Source organism: Microtus oregoni, unplaced genomic scaffold (assembly GCF_018167655.1).
Source record: "Microtus oregoni isolate MIOR12 unplaced genomic scaffold, Mior012 000028F_ref0000031, whole genome shotgun sequence".
Classification (NCBI taxonomy): domain Eukaryota; kingdom Metazoa; phylum Chordata; class Mammalia; order Rodentia; family Cricetidae; genus Microtus; species Microtus oregoni.
The window spans coordinates 6,428,432-6,452,756 of record NW_024543087.1 but is presented as its reverse complement, the minus strand read 5'-3'; the positions used below and the strand labels follow the sequence as shown (position 1 = coordinate 6,452,756).

Here is a 24,325-nt window from a genome sequence, read left to right as displayed (position 1 = left end):
CTTCAGGTCCCGCTTCCGGTTTCGTCGCCCTGCGCTGGTTCACAGGGTGTGTGCAGCGGCGACACCTTTGTGGGCTGCGGGGCGTTCGTGGCCCCTTCTAGAAACCTCTCGTCAGCCGAGCTGGCGCGCGTGCTGCTGGGTAACGGGCCTGCTCGGGCGGCCCCGGGCCGCTCCTGCTCGGCTCGCCCGTGACCTCCCTGGCCCCCCGACGACAGGCCTGCGGGAGCCGCGGCCGAAGACATGGGACTCCCTCGGTACACCTGCGGCGGCCACCTTGACGAGGGGAGCGGCGGTGTCTTCGAGGAAACCGGAAGCCCGTGGTGACCCCTGGCGACCCGGTTTGTTTTCAGTCGGTTTCCAAACACTGGGGAAGCGAAACCCGGTGGCCTTGGGGGCGGCCCTACGTAGCCAGGGTTCAGGGTGAGTGGATCGCTCGCGCTCGCCGGGAGGGTGCAGACGGCCTGGACCGGCCTGGTGGCTGTCGCCTGGCCACACACACGTCGTCTTCTGTCCCCGGCGCCCCTCTGCGGTACGGAGCGGCCCAGCGTAGCATCCCCAGCCCCTGTCATCCCCACCGCCCGGCTGCCACAGGCTCTTCCCAAGCCTTCACGGCCGTACTTTGATCGACTGGGAATACTTTCAGTTTTATTTCCTGCACTGAGGTGGCATTTATGTCGGAAAGGGAAAGGGACACGGGTACTGTCAATGGCGTCTGGGCAGTGACCGTCAGTCCTTTTTTGGCTGTATTGCAAGGTAGGCTAGCACTCCAGTCCTCCTCACCGGGAACCCGGTTCTTAGAGGTGAGATAGACTACCCATGGAAGCTACTACAAATCAGAACATAAATTGCTCAGAACAAAATAATACGATAATCAAAAACATTGACCACTGGGGTTGAAATTGGCCTCTGCTCTTTAAATACAGAAGACATCCCCCGTCCCGCCCCCCCCCCCCCCCGTTTGAGTTTTTAGTTGGAGTGAACAAAATCTTAAAGCAGTTTCATTTCTAGTTCTCCAAAAATGTCGTGACCCAGTCCGCGGTACTCACTCCTTCTTCTCAAACTGGGAATAGTTGGGATTATTTACTGGATCGCTACAAAATACTGATTGCCCTAAGGTTCGTAAATGCTCGTTTTCATGCAAATGTGAGCGTTTAATATCCAAGAGCCAGCATGCTGTCATGGGAAACGGCAGTGGATTAGATCAAAAGCCCTGGGCTGTAAGCATTGAATTTTCCATCTGTTCACATAACACGAGTTAGAGGTTAAGCCTCTTAGTCCTGCTTGCTTTCCCCTTTTCTGAAGTACACTGCTCACTTTCCAGATAACAGTCTCTAAGAGCTGGACTGGCTCTGAGTTGGCAACCTGTTTGCATATGTAATTACCTCACCTGTGACTTGATATGTGCCTACCCATCTCAGTGTTTTTACCTTGATTTAAAGAATTCTTAAGAACTACCTAGTTCATTAAAAGGTGAAGCACACATTGCATTGGGTGGCACGTGCCCTAAATAATCGCAGCACTTGGGAAACAGGCATGCTGGTTTCTGAGTTCCAGGCCAGCCCCTTACACAGTGAGACCTCTTTCAAAAAATACGGTGAAGCACAGTGTCTAGTGTAAAACTGCCTAAACCAGAAGTGCTTCGTTAATGTTAGCACAGGTCGTTGTAGTGCCCACTGAGTGAAGTGATGCGGTAATAATAATAATAAACTTCTGAATGGGACCAACCTAACTTTAATGGCACTTCCCTGAATTGAAGTTGTCTCATTGTTAGAAAATAGTTATTGACAGTATCTCATGGAGGTGTTGGTTGCGTTGAGATGCACTGCAGTAGAGGATGAGGGGAAGGCCGACAGAGCTGTACTTGAGTCTTGAAAGCCTTAGCCATGGCAGCTGGGCTCTGGACTACTTGCAGGCCGTGAGTCAGGATCATCATGAAAATGGAATTACTCATATTGCATATCTGATAGTGCTTAAGCTTTTGGAGACTTAATGAATTACAGAGCATATGGTTGGAAAGGTGCATCGATGAAGTGCTGGCATCTTTTTAAAAGGGCGCTTGAGAATCCCTTTTAAAGGAACAGAAGCCATTCCTACCCCTAATTATTTAAAATGAGAAAAAGAGTCACTTGTTATTTCCTGGTTCTCCTCCATAAGACAATCTTTTTTTGCCCACTGTTTAATTGACCTAGATGAAGTGGGTTCTCAAATATCCTAACTTTTCAGAGATAGGAAGCCAATGGAAATTTTTTTTAAGATTTTATTTATTATGTATATAGTGTTCTGCCTGCATGTACACCTGCAGGCCAGAAGAGGGCACCCGGTCTCATAGATGGTTGTGAGCCACCATATGGTTGCTGGGACATGAACTCAGGACCTCTGGAAGAGCATTCAGTGCTCTCCACCTCTGAGCCATCTCTCCAGCCCGCCAGTGGGAATTCTAAACAGTATTCAGTTTAGAAAGTAGTGCACAGTAGGCCTTAATTCAAACCCCAGCTCCTTCACGCGCCATAGGTATGATCATAAAGATGTTTACTCACCTCTTTAAGTCGATTTCCTTGACTCTGGTGTTGGTAGCTTTTTTCTAGCCAAGTTTAGTGTAAATATATCTAACTTATCAGTCAGTTTCTGACACAACTGTGAGGTTTTTTTTATCTGTTCAGGTTGCCATTCTGTATTTGGATTAGGAGGTGGTATTTTAATGATACAATCCAAGCCTGTTATGTATAGCTGTGAAAGTTGAGATCCAGAGAGCTGAAGTGAACTAGTATATAATCAGGGTGACGGATCATAGACTAGAACTTGAGTTTCTTAACCTTAGGCCATTGTATCATAGAGCTTGTCTGGATTCTTATTGGGAAAAATTACAATCACAACATTCAGTGTGTTTTATGAAAAACCTGTATTTGGTTTGAGCACGAGGTCCAACTCCCACCCCCACCTAATCCTAACCTCAGTGCAGGCAGGTAAGGGCTTCCCAATCCTCCCCAGGCCCAAACCACTCAACCCAACTCTCTCGATCAGCCCTGCTGCAGGGATGGGCAAATCCGGCTGCTCTCAGACTTGGTCAGAGAAGCTTCCTTTTGCAGTGGTCACCAGTCACTGGCGAGATGCATGCTGGGTCAAAGTGATGAGAATTAGAGACTGAATGCCCAGCCCTGCGTGAGACATCTGTATTAATCTCAGCACCAGCAGTGCGGAGATCATCCTGGTAGAGAAGGTGGAAAGCATGTTAAGAGCAGAAGGAAGGAGAGGAGTGCTATGACCTGCTGCCTGGTAGATGCACGGTCTCATAGCAACTGTTGTCACCTTGCAGAATTTAACATAGAATCCCAGTTTTCTCTATGCTAGAGAGATGCTCCTCTGCTAGACTTCAGCAGCAGTCCAGTGACTGTGTTTGTCTATTCTTGACACTAAGTTGCTAAAGATTATTGGAATGTAAGTATTTTTTTAATTATGGTAAATAAGAATACGTACCAGCAAGTTTCTTAAAATGTTGCATATTAGCATTAGCTTGATTATTTAACTTTAGTGCCATTTACTCAGAAGCATCAAACTTGTGGGCTAGCTGGCTGGTTCTGTAGCTACATTATCACAAGGTTCCATACTGTAGCTAGCCCAAGACTGCCTGGGACTCTCTCTCTAGCCCAGGCAGTCTTGAACTGGTAGTAGTCGTTCCAGCTCAGCCTTCCAAGTGCTGGGATACAGATGTGAGCTTCCCTACTCGTTTTCTAAGGCCTTGATGGATGTAAGGTTTTCTTTGGGAAAAAAAAGGTTGATTGTGGAGGGGAAAATATTAGTAACTCTGGCTCTAAAACAAGACAGCATCTGCTGAACACTAATCTGACCCACCCTGGCCAATTTTCTCTCTTGCAATAAGACTTTCTACCTCTTATTGTAGGGAGCCTTGGGAATTAAAGTGGATGCTTCTGAGCAGCACAGGGCCGAGTAGTTGATTGGTGGTTATATGACTCAGCCTTGTGTTCTGATGTGAAATACGAGTAAATGGGCTACTTATGAAGTAAAAGATAACTTTTTGGGTCCCAATTTTAGAAATTTAGTTATTAAGATGGGTGTCTTGACTTTGGACCTCTGGGGGGAGTAAGTGGCCCATTGTGGCAGGGCACTGAGAAATAACTCCCATCAAGGTAGGAAAAGAGAGTTAGAGGCCTGGACTAAGGTACAAGATCCCCTTTGAAGACATGCCTCTAATGATCTAAGGATCTTCCCTAATGCCACACTTCTGGAAGGTCCACAACACCATCACTACCACTGTGGGGACCAGACCGTAACAGTGGTGGATCTACTTAACGAGTGTAAGTGTCGTGTCTAGGCTATCTTTGAAAACCTTTTATAGAATATGGGCCAAAATTGACAGCCTCTTCATCCTAAAAGTAAACCTCACTTACTCTCTGGTCTGTCTCCTACCTCCTGTCACTCCCCTTTCAGCTCCCCCTCCTCACACTGTCATGTCTTTAAAATTGTGCACCTACTAGAAGTTAGCAAACTGTCAAAAGGTTAAGTGTGATTAAATTTAGTTAAAATGCCTCCTTATAAGGGTCAACGAATGTCATTTTGGTACCATCTTTGAAAACCATCCCCTATCCCTCTAGCTCTAGAAGTTTCAGATATATTACTTATCTATACATTATAATCATTTTTCTGTACAAAGCCATTCTGAGTTATGTGGGTTTTATTTTGTATTTCTGCTTAGAGAATGACTAATAGTAAAAATGAGTACAGATATTACAATTAAATTATTTGGAGCTTTGTTTAAAACAAAAGTGTAAAAAGCTCAGGTCTTTAAAAGTATTTCTTGTCTTCGTATAGCAGTTTATTAGTTTTTGGTTTTAGCTGATTTTAGAAGATACACAAATTCAATAAATTCTATCCAATTAGGGTAGGTTTGATATTTAAGTCAGATGAATAGTGCGGATACAGTTTTTACCTCCTTTAAAATTAGACTGCATCACAGCATTTATTAGATAGGTAGGTAGATAGATTTGCTATATATAGTTATATATAATCTCTATTATAATATATGTAACTTTATAAAATATTCTTTTAGGTAAAATAGTATTTTACAGTCATGTTTTATTTAGCTAGGGATCCAACTTAGAACCTGATACATGCTTGGCAAATGTTCTACTGCTGAACCCTAATCCAGTGTAATTTCATACTTTTATGGAACTTAATAGTAATAGATTATAGTACTGGATCTAAGTTCTTTATCTGTATTCATTTTCATCCTTTATATTATAAAAGTGGCTATTAATATTTCCTGAGCCATAACAGCTTACCCACTAAGTCACCCAGCCCCTTACACTTAACACTTGTTAAGTAGATTCACAACTGTTATGGTCTGGTCCCCACAGTGGTAGTGATGGTCTTGTGGACCTTCCAGAAGTGTGGCATTAGGGAAGATCCTTAGATCATTAGAGGCATGTCCTCAAAGGAGATCTTGTACTTTAGTCCAGGCCTCTGCCTCTCTTTGGGGTTAGAGCCTGGGCAGCTTGCTTATAGCAGTTACCCTGTGCTCCCCCTGAAAGGATAGCTTTAAGGTTGTTCTCAGTGTTCACGTTGTAAATCTAGCTTGTCTTCCCTGCTTTCTCGACTCCATAGCTGCCATGGACACACTAGTAGAAGATGACATCTGCATTCTGGACCATGAGAAAGCCCACAGAAGAGAGACGGTGACTCCACTCTCAGGGTACTCAGGAGATGAGTCTGTTGCTTCACATTTTGCTCTTGTCACCGCATATGAAGACATCAAGAAGAGACTTAAAGATTCAGAGAAAGAAAACTCTTTCTTAAAGAAAAGAATAAGGGCTTTGGAAGAAAAGGTCATTTTTTTCTTTTGATTATATTTGACATAAAGAATAATTCCAAATATTTGATATTTAAAATATTTTCTAATCTGTCTTCCAAGACTAAGTAAGAATTTCTGAATTGTTCACCACTAAACTATGTTGCATCAGTTGTACCATGTGCTTGGTAATCTCGTAGGACAAGATTTCAAAACTTAAAGATTTTCTGTTCCAGCATTTTCTTTTCCTTGTTTTCATATTGTCTGCTGTCATTGCTATGTATTGTTGTCAGTTTTTTTCCGTGTGTGTGTGTGTGTGCGTGTCACACGCATGTGTACCTGCATATATTTGAAGGCCAGAAATCAGCTTCGGGTGTTGTTCCTTAGGAGCTGTTCACCTTCTTTGTTGAGACATGATCTCACACTAGGTCACAGTGGTTACTAATTAGACTAGGCTGCCTGGCTAGGGAGCCTCGGAATCTTCCAGTCACTGTCTCCCTTTTACTGGGGTTACAAGTACACACACCACCAGGGTTTTAACCTGAGGATTGATCTCCGGTCTGCACGCTTGTGCAATAAGCGTTTACCAACTGAGCTGTCACCCCGCCCTGGTATATGCCTGTAACAGCATTTCCAAGTCTGTACAGAAGAGTAAGATCCTAGTAAATGACTTTGCTTCGCTGTGGTTGGCAAGCTCTTCAGCGGGACTGGACGGACCCTTTACTTCTGTATTCTCTTTGCTTTCCTGGGGAAAGTAGGAGTAACCCTTGAAGCTGACCGTGATGTGTACTTCCCATACTAAGGTTTACATTTTTTAATACTATCTGAGGTAGCCGAAATGCAGTCTAAATCATCAGACTTAACTTGACTTTATATGTCAAACTTTTTCTTGGCTGCACATTTATTTCTGGCATTTTAAGGTTCTAATTAGTTTATTTCTTCAAATCAGGTTTGTATTATTATCTTACAAAAACAAGAACTTCAAATGGTAAAAGAAATGAGTTTGTTTTCTTTTAAAGACTAATTAATTTATTTAATTGGGGTTTTGCCTGCATGTGTCTCTGTATGAGGATGTCAGATTCCCTGGAACTGGAATCATAGCTATGAACTGCCACGTGGGTGGTGGAAATTGAACCCAGATCCTTTAGAAAAACAGTCAGTGCTCCCAACTGTCAAGTCATCTCTCCAGTCCAAGAAATGAGTTCTTAAGAAATTTCCCTGTATTTAAAAACTTGAGGGGTGGGTGTTGGTAGAACTTATTCACTTGGTGGAATGGCAAAGCAAGGAAGTCATTTCTTAGTATTATCATAATTTCTTCTCATTCATTTTAACTTAGTAATTAAGTCTGCTTGTCATATATTAGCATAATAGTTATGCTTTTAAACTTCAATAAAATCATGGAATTTAGTGCATAGTTAACATACAAAATCTGTACTTTGTAACCATCAATCTATTAATTTCAATTGCTGGAATAATGTAAGATTTAATGAAGTGACATGTGTATTCCTTAAGAAGTCGAGTCTGATTTGATACTTTTCTGGTGATAGAAATTAGATACTGTAGATTTGGAAAATACCCGGACACTTCCAAGACTACTGTATTATAGTGTGATAATTACATATATTATAAAGCAGATAGTACAAAGTACAGATTACTGTTGAGCAACAAACATATGTGTTTGGGTTTCTTTTTTGAGTTTTTTTTCTATTATATTTGTCTTGTTAGTGAGATTGTATGGGAGTCAATAGTCACTTAATTATAGGCAAACATAGGCTTTATCTTTACGTTGCCATGGTTAGAGTAAGATGTAGAGCCATCACGAGATGGACTTACGTGATTCTGCAGAATACTCACTGAAGGTTTCTTCCCCTAATGTCATGCTATCAGCTTGCCGGAGCTCGAGCAGATGAAGAAACAAGTTCTGTGGGACGAGAACAAGTGAATAAGGCCTATCATGCATATCGAGAGGTTTGCATCGAGAGAGACAGCTTGAAGAACAAATTGGAGAAAATAGTAAGTTGATTTGAAAATACTTTATATTTTAATTATTTTGTCTTGCAAGAAGTTTAGAATTAAAGGGTTAAACATTTACATTTATTAATTAAAATAAACATGTTCATGGCATATGGAAAACTATATTTTCCAATAACATACAAAAATAAATGCTTAGTATTTAATGATGTTAAGGACTTAAAGTCTCTTAGCACCACTGACTGACTTTGAAAAAAGTATGACAAGGTCAGATTACTCATTGTGGACGTTTTATTTTGTTTTTGTTTTGTTTTTAATCCAGTGAGCAGTGATGTCCTAAGAAACAAAGATTAGTGAGAATCAGGGTTCATTTTCCCCATCTTGCTTTTAAAAGTTAGAATGAGATTTATTCAATGTTGACCTAAAAAGTAAGAAATAAGACAAACCTAGAGATTTTATTGACTGTAATTTGGCATTTTCCCTACTTAACTAGAATAAAGACAACACTGAATCTTTGAAAGTATTGAATGAACAGCTACAGTCTAAAGAAGTAGAGCTTCTGCAGCTAAGAACAGAGGTGGAAACTCAGCAGGGTATGCCACTTACTTATTATGAATATTCTAATAGAATTAATTGATCTTTCCATTTGTGTGTTATATTCATAATCCGTTTCCTATATCTGTATGATAAAGGCTAATTTTTTCTGTTCTTTTTTTCACACAATATCTTACTAACTTTTCTTTATCTGAAAATTGTACTTTCCCTACAGAAGATGTGATGTATTTATTCAAGGGCAGTGCATGATAAAGTAGAGGAGCAAAGACAAAACCCCATCCTCTCCAAAATGCTCACCCACTGAGTTCTCCTGACTTGGCCTTCCTACTGAACTTACTGCCCACAGTTAAACATGTTGTCATGGAGTGGCCTGATTGTCTCTTAAATCTTTTTCTTCCTGAAAGTTGATGAAATGTATAGATGAGATGCTGAAAAGGAAAGTTTGTCTGGGAAATAGAGATGATAGCCTTGTTCCCATCTACAGTCTCGTGAGATAAGCAAAAGAAACACCTATTGACAGACCTTTCAGTAAAAAATTCAATGTGAGATCTTCGCAGGTTGATGGGCGGGACATTTTGGAGATGGAGAAATGAAGGACTAAGTCGGGTACTGTAGGTTCCAGCTGTGTTAAGTTCCATAGTCAGGTACTGTAGGTTCCAGCTGTGTTAAGTTCCATAGTCAGGTACTGTAGGGTCCAGCTGTGTTAAGTTCCATAGTCAGGTACTGTAGGGTCCAGCTGTGTTAAGTTCCATAGTCAGGTACTGTAGGGTCCAGCTGTGTTAAGTTCCATAGTCAGGTGTTTAAGAGTGAAGTTGTTTTGACATGCATTCTGTCAGTCAAATTGCAAACTTTGATGGAGTTCATGATGCTGGCTGAGCCTTAGTATTTATGCTTGTTTTGTGCTGGTTACTTACTGATATTTTACCAGTGTCACCTAGGAACTGTATTTGGTATTAAAAGCAAAAATAACTATTTTGTTGTCTATCTTTTTTCTAGTGATGAGGAATTTAAATCCACCCTCATCTAACTGGGAGGTAGAAAAGTTAAGCTGTGACTTGAAGATCCATGGTTTGGAACAAGAGCTGGAGCTCATGAGGAAGGAATGCAACGATCTCAAAGTAGAGCTGCAGAAAGCCAAACAGATGGTACTTCAGCATTGTTACATTGGGAACTTTGTGCACTTCGTGAATCATATATAGGTTGTGTAACTAAGTACTAAGTCATAGGTCTATAATTAATTATAGTCATAGAATGTTCATTGTTGCTAGGATTTCATATATCCTATATATTCATTCTCACCTAAGAATATAATTTTAAGACTTGATTTAAAATGTATATTGAACTATTTCTTAGTTACTTTTCTATTGTTGTGACAAAACACCATTACCAAGCAATTTATAAGAGAAGCATTTAATTTGGGGGTCAAGGTTCCAGAGGGTTTAACTCCATGATCATCATGTCCGGGAACATAGCAATAGGCACGCAGGGTATTGGAGCGATAGCAAAGAGCTTACATCTGATTCACAGGCGCAAGACAGAGAAAGAGAGCTATCTGGAATCCCATGGGCTTGTTATACCTCAAATTCCACCTCCCGCCCCACCCTCCAGTGTCACTCACACCTCCTTCAACAGGGCCATGCTTCCCAACCCTTCCTAAACAGTTGTATCAACAGCAGACCAAGCATTTAAACTTAGCCCAGGAGGACTATTCTCATTCAAACCACCAATAATTTAATTTTTATTTTAATTTTCCCCAAACTTCCCTTCCATAGGGTTCCTCTCATTTTGAATGTGTCTGAAAATTTTAAAGAGAACTTAGTTTTAACTTTTTCCATTTTATTTAACCTAACAGTTTGGTTAGTTTAGACAAAAGAGACATCATTATAGAATTCTTGGGGGGAAAAAACAAGCTTACCACTAACAAAGGAAGCCTTACATAGCCTGTTTCTTTTCAGAAGACTCAAAACATTTGAGAATTCAAGAATTAGGAAAATGAACAAGAAAAACATCTGCCAAGTCTGCTGCCATAGCTTGATTAACCTACAGTCACCCGTTCATGCAGACTGCCTCCACCCTAGCATGCTTAGCCTAAAGTCATCCATTCACGCAGACTGGCAGACTGCCTCTCAGTTTCTCCCTAGGAGTCTGTTTACCATGATTTACCCTGGGTTCAAAAACAGCTGAGTTTTCAGATGAAGCCGGGGAATATGAAAAAATGGCACCAGAATATTTTTACATTTGTGTATTTAAATCCTCACCTCAACTATTTGCCTATCAAAGCCTTACATACTGCTAAGGACTCCTGTCTACTTTTCCCTGGAGGTCACCTTCTAAAAGTGGAGTGCTTGCCATTCTCTGACTCAGCCAGAGTTTTGTACCCATACCCCAAATGTGGCAGATGTGCTCACACTTCTCTCTTGTAGAATGTAGTCTTTATCTGTCAGTGCCCGCTGAGAATGAGCGCATGTCAGAGCACGGGAGCTTTCTGCTTCCACCTGACTAACTTCATCCATTCTGGACAGTGAGAAGCCATATTGGAAACCCTGGACCTGGTAAAAGAAAGCACCCCAAAAATTGATGTCTACTTGGCTTAGAGCCCAAATGGTTTCTGTCTCTGTTACTTGACTGCACTAAACATTACTGCCCTACCTTTAAACTTGTGGCTGGCTAGATATCACCATTTCTCCGTACTTGAGCGTTCTGTTCCATAAGCTCAGTGACCGCAGCCACTAATGAGTCCCTTGAAAACAGCTGCTTGCTCGCTTGCCTGCTAGAGAAGACTGGCACTTTGAAACTCGGAATCATTGTCAGTGTGTATTCTCTTTTTGAAAGGAAATAATTTGATAGCTTCTATAAATAAAGTATGTTTACATTTTATACATATACTTTTCACTATAGAATGAGAAACAGTACCATGCGATCATAGAAATCTGGCTCACTGTGTTTTTTTTTTTTAAATTTATTTATTTATTATGTATACAATATTCTGTCTGTGTGTATGCCTGCAGGCCAGAAGAGGGCACCAGACCCCATACAGATGGTTGTGAGCCACCATATGGTTGCTGGGAATTGAACTCAGGACCTTTGGAAGAGCAGGCAGTGAGTGCTCTTAACCTCTGAGCCATCTCTCCAGCCCCTCACTGTGTTTTTTATTGAATATGGAAATTAGGAATGTCATTTACATTCAAGAAATTTATTTTCTATGGGCATTAAATAACTCTCTTTTCATAAATGTTAAGTTAGGGATTGTATAAAGAGGTTAGCATAGTACATGGACAGAGTGTATTCAGTACATACATTAAAACAAAAAGAAATTTGTTTAGAGTAATTCAGAAAGACAGTGTCTGTGGAAGTGGAGTGTGGTTCTTCTTACTTATTCTGTTCCACTAGGTGGTGCTAGGGAATAAATGTGCTTTTAGTTTATATCTATCATATGCTAGCAGTTCATAGAAACAGGTTATTAGAAGTGCAAGAACCTTTTGAAAGTTCCATCAGTTTAAACTGATGATGACATGAATTCTGAGAGGCGAGAAACCTTTAGAGTTTGGTGTGAGGTAGGGAGGAGTGTTGAAGGGGCAAGAGAACCTGAAGGCTGTGCTGCTTTCCTAGTCCTGCATTCTTGACAGCAGGGGGTCTTACTGTGAAAAATACCACACCTGATGCTAAGACACAAACTAACAGGAGCCGGTGGCTTTCCCCCAAGGTTTCCAAGTTAAAACTATGAGGTTTTATGTACTTTTAAATCTGAGTAAAATCTTCTTGGATATAGAAATTTAAGAATGAGCCAAAGAAAGTAGTTTATTTTCACATTCATAACTTGTCTGTGTCTACTCTGCCCATAATTTTAAAATGCTAAGACACCATTTATGTGACACATAGTTTAGGATACCTTCAGGGTGTGTAGCAGCAGCCTTTGTGGTCATACTAGTAGCTCTCTATTGACTATTTGCAAACTTGGCTACTAGTGTTTGCTCTTAGGAAGGTCAGCATTTCAGAGGTGGCTCTGCTGGGCTTTCCCAACACCTTACCCTGGCCATTTACATTCAGAGCAGTTGGTTCTGAGAGTTCAGACTCAGCCACAGTGATATAATACATTGAGTTAAAGTAAATAACCAGTGTGGGGCCCTAGTGTTGGGCAGTGTAGTGAAGGTCCCAGGAAAGCTATAGTGCATGTGGACATGTGGACCTTGAGGGAATTCCCAAGAGTGCTGTTCACAGCAGTGCAGCCTACTCACTTCCGTAAGGAGTTTTTGCATGTTAAGGACAATCCTTTTGAGGATTTTAATTTTTGCTGGTCTAGGTTCAACCTTTTCTGCAGTGACAGTAAGTATAAAACTATTTTCTTATCCTAACAATATTTATTTTGTATTGTTGGCTTTCAAGAGAAGGTTTCCAGTAAATGTGTATTTTAAATATTCACTAAGGAGCCTATTTTTTTAATTTATGACACAAAAACTGAAGGGGTCTGAGGATCATTTTCATTTCTATTCTATGGAGAGCAGTAAAGAACAACCCAGAGCATGTCTCCGATGCTGGTGGTCAGACCTCCCTGATGCTGATTCTGTCTCTCCTTCTCCACAGGCTGTCCACATGCACTTTGTCACTGCAGTAAAGCCAGGGCCCCAAACTATTTGAAATCCTATACTGCAGTACATCAAATGTAGGGTATATGTGAAGTCCTAATAGCTTTCCCTTGTTACACTAAAGTGTAGCATTGAGATGGTACTTTTGAGACAGACCTTTATTCTGTATCCCAAGTTGGCCCAGAACTCACTATGTAGCCCAGGCTGTACCCAAACTTATGGCAGTCCTCCTCATCTCCCAAGTATTAGATTATGGGAGTGAGCCACATGCCTGGTCTATAATTTATGTTATATAAGTATTAAGTAAATTTTTTTCATCCTTACACCAGCAGTTCCTCCTGATAAACAAATTAATACCTGTGAGACTGTTAGAGAAGATCACGAGTACATCAGATTCTTTAAAAGTATCTTTAGAGGTGTGGCTTCGTTTTGTTGTGTCACACCTACAATATAAATAAATAAAAGCTTGGAGGATGTGGGGACTGGAAGAAGTTCTTGCCAAGGCTGTACCTGCAGGGGAGTTTGGGAAATGCAGTCTTGAGCTGGCGTCACAGTACCGAACCCCAAATCAAATGCCATTATCAGTGAAGAAGATGAGAACAGGCCGAGGAGACAACTAGAAACCTCGGCCACATTTCCTGAGAATGATTCTAATGTAATGCGATGCTTTTAAAACACGACAGTCTCTCCTCTGCCCACCGCAAGAAAAATAAAACCAGTGGGCCCATATGCATTTGATGGAAAATAAGATAAAATTCTGTAGCGTTTCCCAAGTGAGAACACTGTTCAGGCATGGGGTTTGTTGGGTTTTTTAAGAGATAAAATTGCTTTTTCTGAAATTGGAATCAATTTCTTATGTAGTTTTTGAAAATAAAGACGAAAATATTTACACATACAGGAAAGTTCTTACCAGGTCATTCATTTTATGAGGAAATGTATGTCTTAAAACAGTAACTGTGGTTAAGAGCACTGGCTGCTCTTCCAGAGGACCCAGGTTTGATTTCCAGTATCCACATGGTGACTCACTACTGTCTGTAACTCCAGTTCCAGGGGACCTGACAATTACACAGATATACATGCAGGCAACAACACACCAGTGCACATAAAAGTAAATAAATTTGGAGCTAGAGAGATGGCTCGATGGTTAAAACAGTAACTTGTCCATTTTTTGCTTTTTTTTTGGGGGGGTGTACAGAAATAATGCCAAAACCTCCCATTTTCCATAGAATTCACGCAAATATACCTTAAACAGTAATGTAATGGGTTACACTTCGATATGTTCAAACGTATGTTTTATAGGACTCCAAACTCATGCAAACACATTTAAAAGGAAAATGAAAGCATGAACGCTCCAAATAACTGAAAGTGATTTGGACATTTTGGGGATAGTGGCGGTGTTTGATTAAAATTGAGTCTGAAATCTAGTCTTATACTTTATACAATTATAAACGTATTCTGCGGATGTTGAAACATCTGTGATGGTCAAGAACTGAGAAAGCTGAAATAATTCCTTTCTTTTCTTTGTTAAACACATGACAGGGTCCATCTCAGGAAGACATTCTGCGGGACAGAGATCTCATCAGAGCAAGCTTGTCGAGGGAGGAGCACACTCAACACCAGGGCCTTCTCCACAGGTCTGTGTGCTTTCCACCTTCATGATGTGCTTGAGCTTTAACCATAGGAGCAGATACTCTGGGTGCCGGCTGTAATCTCTGGTCATCATGTATTTATAAAAATGATTCAACAGTTACTTACCAGTAGGCTTGACCTGACCTGCTATGCCGTACTTATCAAGTATATTTGAAAGACTTTTTTTTAGAGAAATTACAATTTTCAAAGTATCCATCTTTTACTTCTATAACAAATACCATTTTAGTTCCTTTAAGGCAGTGGTTCTCAACCTTCCTAATGCTGTAGCCCTTTCATACAGTTGCTCATGTTCTGGTGACCCCAACCATGATATTATTTTGTTACTACTTCATAACTGTAATTTTGCTACTGTAATGAATCATAATGTAAATATCTGGTGTCCTGGTCAGGACTCCCAGGTTGAAAACCGCTTCTTTAAGGTAATGGAGTGAATTTTCAAATGCTAAAGAAAACAGTATGTCTGAAAGTGGAATCATAGATGAGTTTTCTCCTTTTTTGTCATAAACAGTATTCATTTACAAAAAGGTTGTTATATAGTGTTGGTTAACAGATCAGGACTTTATAGTATTTTCTGAACAGAACATAGAATGCTCTCCTAAGATGCAGACAGATAGAGGGGTGAAAATTTGTACTTAGAATAAGCCTATTTGTGTGGGCCCTTAACCCCTTTACAGGTACATGGTGTAAATATAATAACAATGCCTAAGAAAATATTGTCCCCTAAAAGGGCAGTGTGATCAGTACTTAGAGTGGCTAAGTAAGACAGCTTTGAAAAGGCAATCTTGTGGAGTTGACTTCTGAACCTGTCTGATCGTGGGCAAAATGAGATTTCCCTGCCCTAGTCAGGGTGACCGTGGTTGTGATGAAACACCATGGCCTACACTTGCACATCACTGCTCATCATCAGGGAGTCAGGACAGAAACTCCAACAGGGCAGGATCCTGGAGACAGGAGCTGATGCAGAGACTGTGAAGGGGCGCTGCTTACTGGTTTGCCCCATGGCTTGCCTAGCCTGCTTTCTTATAGAATCCAGGACTATCTGCCCAAGGGTGCCCCCTTCCCCCCACACACAATGAACTGGACCGTCTCATGCCAATCACTAATTTAAAAAATGACCTACAGGCTTGCCTTCATCCTAACCCTATGGAGGCATTTTTTTCAGTTGAGGCTCACTCCTCTCCAATGACTCTAGCCTGTGTCAAGGTGACAGAACACTGGCTCACACAGCCATTTTGCCAAGATGGTATGAGAATGTGATCAAGTGCCTAGCACATAATGAATACTTAGCCATCATTATTCCTATGTGTTATTTTTCAGGGCTCTCAAGTACAGTGACTATCATTTTAGTACTCAAGAAACTGCAATACAAGTTTTTTAGAAGCAACTATATACACAAAATGTATTTTCCTTATGTCATTTAAAGCAAGTTAGGATTATACACCCATTAAAGAAAGTAGGCCTGGGGGCTGGAGAGATGGCTCAGTGGTTAAGAGCACTAACTGCTCTTCCAGAGGACCCGGGTTCAATTCCCAGCACCCACATGGCAGCTCACAACTGTCTGAAGATCCAGTTGCAGGGGATCTGACACCTTCACACCAATGCACATAAAATAAAAAATTAAAAAAAAAAAAGAAAGTAGGCCAAAGTGGTATTGGTATGCAGTCCATGCATAGGCTCAAAAACACTTGGAACCCTCCTGAGAAGTTGAGAGATAACTTGCCTTTTCATTTCTTATATAATGGCTTCAGCATTTGTTCACACACATAGAATTACCAATCATTTTCACACACTTTAAAGATAATGCTTTGATGTCGTTATCCACAAGAGGAGGAGTTGTAAATAGTAACAATCTTAGATATTGGAGGGCGGTGTGGACGTGTGCCTCAGAGCCTGTGTGTGAACAGTAACAATCTTAGATATTGGGGGCAGTGTGGACGAGTGCCACAGAGCCTGTGTGTGAACAGTAACAATCTTAGATATTGGGGGCAGTGTGGACGAGTGCCACAGAGCCTGTGTTTGAACAGTAACAATCTTAGAGTAACAATCTTAGATATTGGAGGGCGGTGTGGACGTGTGCCTCAGAGCCTGTGTGTGAACAGTAACAATCTTAGATATTGGGGGCAGTGTGGACGAGTGCCACAGAGCCTGTGTGTGAACAGTAACAATCTTAGATATTGGGGGCAGTGTGGACGTGTGCCTCAGAGCCTGTGTGTGAACAGTAACAATCTTAGATATTGGAGGGCAGTGTGGACGTGTGCCTCAGAGCCTGCGTGGGGGTCGGAGAGAACAGTACAGTTGATCTCAGCTTCACTCTTTCCTTGCTTCCAGGAGTTTAACTCAGGTCACTTGCCAACCCATCTTAGGGTTTTAAAATGTATCTTTTTATGTACATGTGTTTTGTGAACCTGCATGTTTATGGGGGCAATAGGTGTGCAGGAGCCTGTAGAAGCCAGAGGAGGCATTGGGTCCCTGGAACTAGAGTTAAAGGCAGTTGGATGCAAGGAACTGAATTCTGGTCCTCTGCAAGAGCAGTAAGCACTCTTGTGATGTGGAAGTCCCCTGTGTGCTGTGATTACCATTAATAAATAAAGAAACTGCTTTGGATCTATAGCAAGGCAGAATTTAGGTAGGCAGGGAAAGCTAGGCTGAATGCTGGGAGTAAGAAGGGCCGAGTCAGAGAGATGCCATGGCCTTTAGAGATAGACATGCTGAAACTTTGCTGGTAGGCCACGATCTCGTCGTGATATACAGATGAATAGAAATGAGCTAAATTAAGATGTAAGAGTTAGCCAATAAGAAGCTAGAGCTAATGGGCCAAGCAGTGATTTAACTAGTACAGTTTCTGTGTGATTATTTTCGGGTCTAAGCTAGCCAGGCGGCCAGGAACCACAAGCAGCCTCCATCCAACACTCTTGAACTTCTGAGCCGTTTCTTAGGTATTTCTCCCACAGTCCACGTATCTTTTTAATCTGTAGTTTTAGTGTAGGTGACACTAAGAGCAAAGGACAAATTTTGGTGATGTAGTTTCATCTTACCCTCATTTTTAAGCAATCATCATTAAATTGAATTTTTAACATGTACTTTAGGTATTGATACTAACACCTTTATAATCATCTTTTACTTGACGTGTACTTGGTGTTTGAGTACCCAAGTATCATGAATATTTTTAAAGTTAGGTTCAAATTCACCATTTTATAACAATAAACTATTTTCAAACTATATTATTCATGCCTGTGTGCCTGAGTTTCAGTAGAGGACCCAACTTTGAAATGACTCTTTGAAACTATCCACTGTCCAGAATTTTACATGGAACCAGCAATCTTCTTCACACTGAAGACAGACTTCGTTATACAACAGCAGTTGTAAAAAGCATCTCCATTGTTTACTGGTTCTGATGTAGAGCTGGTTAAATACACCAGAGGATAAATAATGATATTTAAAATGCGAGATTTTTTTTCAAAGCAGTATAGTTCATAATACAAAAACTGCAGCCCAAGTAGGGTAGAAATACGTTGTTAAAAGAGATAAAATTTTACCTCACACAATTTAACTTGTTTTAAAATACCTATTGCTTCTTTAATTAGATACTGGATTCAGATTTCAGGGTTATCCCTTTTAAGTTCTATTTATTAGACAGAAAAAAATTGAAGCATGAGGTAGCGTGTTTGCTTTGTTTTCTTCCCATACTACTTACACTCTCGAACCTGTAATAGTGGTTGTTCTAATATTATGGAGTCAGTTCTTACATTGACTAATTCAGGTATGACTGTGCAGTAAAAAAAGAATATGTGCTGAAGATTTCAGTTCACTTAGTTGGCAATTACGAACCTAAAGAAAATCATGGGCCTAAGAGAATTTAATGGACAATAAAAGCTTTTAAAATTAGATATAAAACAATTTCAGATTCTGAGATAAAATCCTTTTCATTATAAAACTATGGAAAGGCATTTTGAAGTTCTGTTTCCTATAATCTGCTTCTCTAGCTGCTGCTTAGTTATGGGGAAAGTCATGTGACTCCTAATGTCTTGTGCTGTCATGTCACATTGGTTTAGAACCAACAGTATGAGACAGCCCAGTCAGACATAAAGAATGTAATGCATGAAGCCTCAATTTTGCCGTAATGTGGTCTCGGGTATCTCCTCATTACTTCATTTCACAGTGTCAAAACAATCCAAAGATAAAGATGGACTCAGAGACCAGACATGAATAAATGCAATTTTATTCTTGATCAGATTGACAAAGGAGAAACGTATTTCTTACTAGTTACTAATTTTACTAACAGCACTGTGCAGTTTTGGCTAAAATAAACCCTTGGTTTTAAGAGCCAGTAAGAAACTCAATGGTTAGAATGTTTATCATAATCTGCTTGTTACAGTAGCTATTGCTTGAAATTGGGGCAATGTTATCCCTAGGTGTTTTTCACTTAAAACATTCCAATTAAATATATTTAGTTTCATTTATATTGTCAGAAAACAATATAAAAATAAACCTGCTTGCTTGTAAAGTTATTCCCCTTTACACCTAAGAAGGACTAGTATAACTTGTTTTTAAAATTCCATTTTAGTGATAACATGCAGCACGCATACTGGGAGCTGAAGAGGGAGATGTCTAACCTACACCTGGTGACGCAGGTGCAAGCAGAACTTCTCAGGAAACTGAAGACCTCAGCTGCAGTCAAGAAAGGCAAGTCCCTGCTGGCTGGAGATGCCGACTCCAGCCACACTGTCTGAGGATCAGCTAGCTACTTTATCTTAGCAAAATCTCATCCGATGACTGATACACAGGCTGTGTGCAGTGTGTCCACTCCACCCATTCCCTGCTGCGGCTTCAGTCTCTAGCTGGTCAGCTTCACACATAAAGGTGTTGCTGGTGTTTTTTCTTCAGTACTATATTCTTTCCCCTTGTGGCTTTTCTCAGCCAAGTGTTGCTCATGTCTAAGGCTGAGGTGTTAGGTTTGCTCTAGTTGGCCCTTCACCACAACTATATATTTAAAAAGAACTCCAAACCAAAGTTTCATTTCAGTACTGCGAAGTATACCAAAGACCTAGCTCTTCATTTTCAAAACAACTCTGATTCATTTAGTTCCTGACATTTTCTTAGAGGCTTTCTTTTCCATACAGGATGTCTGATTGAAGGCAGACTCAACAAAAACTTTTCGTTGCTTTCTTTTTACATGCATTGTTTGACTAAAGCTTTTGAGCTTTTGTTAACTTAGTAGTGGGCACTTTTGCCAGCGCTGTTCTTGTGAGTGTTTGCATCTCCCATTGCAGGAAAGGTTTATGTCTGACGCATACAGTATACATTCAATGCCTTAAGTTTACTTCTCAAAGGAATGTGATGACTTTGAAAGGTGATCAGCATCTAATATAAAATTGTTATTTGCACCTCTGATTGTCCTAAAGGAGAACAAGAAAATTCTTTCAAAAATATTCTCAGGAGTGTTTGTAAGGGAAATGTTTCACATTGGGGGGAGGGGGCGGAATTCAAAGTTTTTTTTGATTTCTGCAGTGTTGGGTACTTAAGAATCAGGCAAATTAATGTGGTGTTAGGCAAGCATAACCTAATTTATGGTTCACCTTCCCTCGTTCTCCAGTAGTTCAGCTTACTTATGAAGACACCATAGGTGGATAGCAGAAGTCAGACTGCCCTTAGAGGGCATCAGCTAGTGTGGAGCAAGCTGTCAGTACAACTTATATCAGAAGTAGTGTGTTCCAAAGCAGCAGAAAAAAAGAACTCTTTCCATTTTGTCTTCCTTCTTAATTGACTGAGAACACAGGCTTTTAATGCCTTTGCACTGTCAGTTTCTAGAACATTTCCTTTGACAGTGTTAAGTCCAGGTGACCAGGGGTCACGAGTCCCTAAAGTCATGGTTTTAAGTAGAAGGGTTATGGCTTACTTACTGCTGACCTGCCCATCACTACTGCCCAGAAGAATTAATTACTTTCAGTTTTTTCTCTCTATTCACCCTTCCTACTCCCCCACACAAATGTTTCAGTTTGTTTCTTCTAAAATTACATGAGTTGACCCAGCAAGATGGCTCTGCAACTGGAAGGGCTCACCTACAAGTGTGAGGAAAGAACAAGTGGAAGCAAAGAACCAACTCCGGAAAGTTGTCCTCTGACCTTCATGTTCGTGTGTGTGTGTACCTGCATTCTTATGCTCACACCCACACCCACACATAATTAGGTTGCATGCAGCCACGCCTTCAGTCCACTTGGGTCAGCCTTAAGTTGAGAAAAAATGTAGCTTCCAACTGTAGCAGACTGAATGAGAAGAGTAGAAGATGCTGCGGTGTGCCTGCACTGGCTGTGGCGAAATACTACTCACAGCGGTCTTTCCTAAGCCATTGTATGCATGAAAGACCTATTTCCTTTTATGTTGACTAAAGCAGAATTATATTAATCATTGTATTTATTCTAAGAAATTTAACTTAAAGCTTTATCCAAAAAACCATTGAATATATGTTAAAATTTCATTTGATTCTTAAGAATTCAAAGTATATTTATAAAAATAAGTTATTTTTGGCCCCTCTCCCACAGAGAAGTTTGAATAAGCAAAGGAATATATTTAAAACCGCTACTACTTTTCTCAGTCCCCACTGGCACCAATATGCTCTAAAACTCGCCACATTGAAGGCCAAGAGCTTTACTGGTCTTTGCCTTGTAAAGAGATGACACTTCCTATGTCTTGGAGACTGCATCAGCAGGACATGGCAGGAAGGGACTCCTACATCCACTTGCTGCTGAGGGAATGACCTTAACTCAGTGGCAGTAAGTATGTGGTCTGTCAGAACTCAGATCTGTTCAGAATCTCCAAACCAGTTTCCTGATGAACATACTGAACTGGCAGTGTTCATGTTAGTGTCGGTTACAGAGTTAGTATATGACATGTTTACAGCCACAACTGCTAGGAAACTGACCCTTAGCCTGTGCTTCCTTTGTAGCCTGCACCCCAGCAGGATGTGTTGAAGACCTTGGGAGAGACAGCACGAAATTGCACTTGACAAATTTTACTGCAACATACAAAAGACATCCCCCTTTGTCACCAAATGGCAAAGCTGCTTGTTATGCTTCATGTCCTTTACCAGGAGATATAAAGGTTTTATCAGAGAAAGCATTTCTTCAGTCGTGGACAGATAACGAGAGACGGATCCCTAATGATGGTACAGACTTTGAGGAGCACAGCTCCTATGGCAGAAATTCTCTGGAAGATAATTCTTGGGTATTCCCAAGCCCTCCTAAATCAAGTGAGACAGCATTTGGCGAAAATAAAAACAAAACCTTACCTTTACCCAACTTGCCACCCCTGCATTACTTGGATCAACATAATCAGAACTGTATTTACAAAAGTTAATTTGATGGGACTCTTGATTTGAACAGGAGGACGCCAACTCCCACTGGTTTACCAAGAGGTTATTTAGACTGGAAGTGGACTTTGAATAAAACCTTGCAGTTCTCCAATATGTACATTTGTACATTCTGTACAACATTATATATAGTGGATTTCCAGTATGAAAACTTCCAGTTGTACCTTTAATAACACTTAAAAGGTTTTGCTTCTTGGATTAAGAATGGAAATGGAAATTCTAGACATGGTTTCATAAAGTATGTGACCTGCCTAAATACCTACTCATTAAATAAAAAGCAGCCTTTAATATAAAAAAAAACCCATGTCTGCTGCTTCAGATTGTATCGAGAAGCAAATGGCAGTGTGAATAGGTTGTGTTCCTTTGACTTCCTGATGCATAAGAATTTGAAATATAATAGAATAAAAGTAGGTTAAACCTATGCTATTGTGTTTCAAGTTTTAAGATTTAGAATCATTTTTAAGTAAAATGTGTATACAATTTTAAAATGCAATTTGAATTCTAAGACTTGAACTAATGACCATTGAGGCCAACTTTTCCCCACTATATTCAAATCCTAAGTGTTAAAAATGATAAGGTGTGTGAGTAAACTATATAACCCTACACAACATGCAGTCAGAAGTGGAAAGAGCAGCATCTTTAGTGGCCTCTTGTGTGTCATGGTCATTTTTGGCAGGACAGCTGTTTGTCTTACACAGAGCAGCTTTGATACTGTGGTATGATATCTGAGAAAGTGATTTTTATTTAACTGCATCTAGAACTAAATTTTGTGCTGTCTAATTACAAAATATATCCAAATTCATTCTAATTGGCAAGTCACCTGTGAGTAACTAAGGACATAACAAAGATGGTTTCATGTGGAAATTCATCTAAATTCCTTCAGGGTTGAAGCATTAAGAGTATTAGTAATCATGTATTACCTGTTTGATGTAAGACTTCCTAAATGGCATTTCATATATCCTGAATTTAAAGGATTTAAAGGATTTCAGATCTTGTATAGTAATACAAGACAGACAATAATAAAGCAGAGACATTGCTCATGTGGCTGTGGAGCTATCCATCATCTGTCTTGTGTCTAATATAGCTTACTGGTTTGCCTTTTTTTAAACCAAGATTAGAAGTTTTCCTTTGTAAACAGAGGCTTATAATGTTTTGAACAATGCCAAGAAATTGTTTTAATTAAAATTATTTTTGTTTTTAAAATGGAGTTGGATGTGAAATAATGTCCTTGCCTATGTATATTTCCAAAGTCTGGTATTAATTTTATTTCTCAAACATTCCCTCTTCCTAGTAGTAACAAGTTATCAAAAAGGAATGCTACAACAGCTGGATTAATGCTCTTAACAGTTTAAGTGTTAATGACCTGTGTAAGAACCCTTAGCTAGAAAAGATGAACCCCAAAATATTTTTACCTAGCCAGAAATGCTTAAGTATACACTTAGTCAACCCTGTGGTTGAAGAGGTGGCATGGTACTATCTGTATTTTGTGATTCATTAAAATTGGCATTTTTATTAGTCCTTTTCATATTAGCCTAACACTCCAAAGTGTTTCCCTTGAAATTTTCTGGAATAGCTGGGTTTCTTTTGGTAAGGAAATCCAGTTAAGCACACCTGTAACTCAATACTAGAAGTACCTGTTCCTCCCTCTTGATAACTTATTAGCCCGAGAAAAACCTACACCTCTAAAGATTCTTGTATTGAGTTGAGGCCAAAATAAAACTGAATGCATATGTAAGTCAAGAATAAACATGCCCTATGAGTGTGCAACTGCTGAAACCCTGTATACCAAAGATACATCTGCAGCAGGTACAAGAGATGACTATAAGCAATTTGTCTAATACCTATTGATTATATGACACACAACAAAAATCTTGTTACAACTTCATTCACTTCTTACAACAACTGCAACACCTTTTCTTTGAGTCACTGAAAACAAGAACTGTGGCCCTGTGAATTATAAGATGCACCAGTGGCAACAGACTCTCCATTCTGTAGTCTCTAGACTTACTGTATTTGCTCGCCTTTGGCCACCTCTTACTGTTCTGTGGTCTGAGAAAATGGATTCTTTGACAGGAGTAAAATAGTTCTTTGGTGAGTACTGTGTGAAACTTAGCACACATTTGAATGAGAAAAAAAAAAATGTTTTCATGGGATTGGAGCCAAAGCTAAATCTTATCTTTCTGTTTAAGAACATGGTGGAAAAAATAAATAAATAAATAAATAAATGAATGAATGAATAAATGAATAAATAAATAAGCCCAGCCAAGGCTCAAACTAACACACTGGAGCAGAAACTTAACCACAGTTCCTCCTCCCGAATCCCCAGTGTTACAGAAGTTCACACTTGACAACTTCTTAAAATCAGAGATTATATGAAGTTGAAAAGATCAAAAAACA

The 24,325-nt window shown here is 40.0% G+C and overlaps 1 protein-coding gene across 3 annotated transcripts; it reads left to right on the top strand.

The window, feature by feature from the left end:
* The first annotated feature begins 15 nt into the window (after window positions 1-15).
* On the top strand, window positions 16-23,135 carry Azi2 (5-azacytidine induced 2). 3 transcript variants are annotated; one of them, XM_041676994.1, is made up of 8 exons: window positions 16-338; window positions 5,620-5,840; window positions 7,691-7,816; window positions 8,268-8,367; window positions 9,326-9,474; window positions 14,452-14,546; window positions 19,127-19,245; window positions 21,506-23,135. In XM_041676994.1, the coding sequence occupies exons 2-8, from the start codon at window positions 5,625-5,627 to the stop codon at window positions 21,913-21,915; spliced, it is 1,215 nt and encodes a 404-aa protein (XP_041532928.1). In that variant the 5' UTR covers window positions 16-338; window positions 5,620-5,624; the 3' UTR covers window positions 21,916-23,135. The 3 variants fall into 3 exon arrangements, with proteins under 3 accessions (XP_041532928.1, XP_041532927.1, XP_041532929.1); XM_041676993.1 differs by having other exon boundaries at window positions 17-420; XM_041676995.1 differs by lacking the exons at window positions 16-338; window positions 5,620-5,840; window positions 8,268-8,367 and having other exon boundaries at window positions 7,689-7,816.
* Window positions 23,136-24,325: the final 1,190 nt, after the last annotated feature.

Bases quoted from the DNA above. Each gene is read 5' to 3' on its own strand.
- Azi2 (XM_041676994.1), top strand. From the start codon at position 5,625: ATGGACACACTAGTAGAAGATGACATCTGCATTCTGGACCATGAGAAA. The intron at 7,817-8,267 runs GTAAGTTGATTT...CTACTTAACTAG, and splicing joins AGAACAAATTGGAGAAAATA to AATAAAGACAACACTGAATC. The intron at 8,368-9,325 runs GTATGCCACTTA...TCTTTTTTCTAG, and splicing joins AGAGGTGGAAACTCAGCAGG to TGATGAGGAATTTAAATCCA.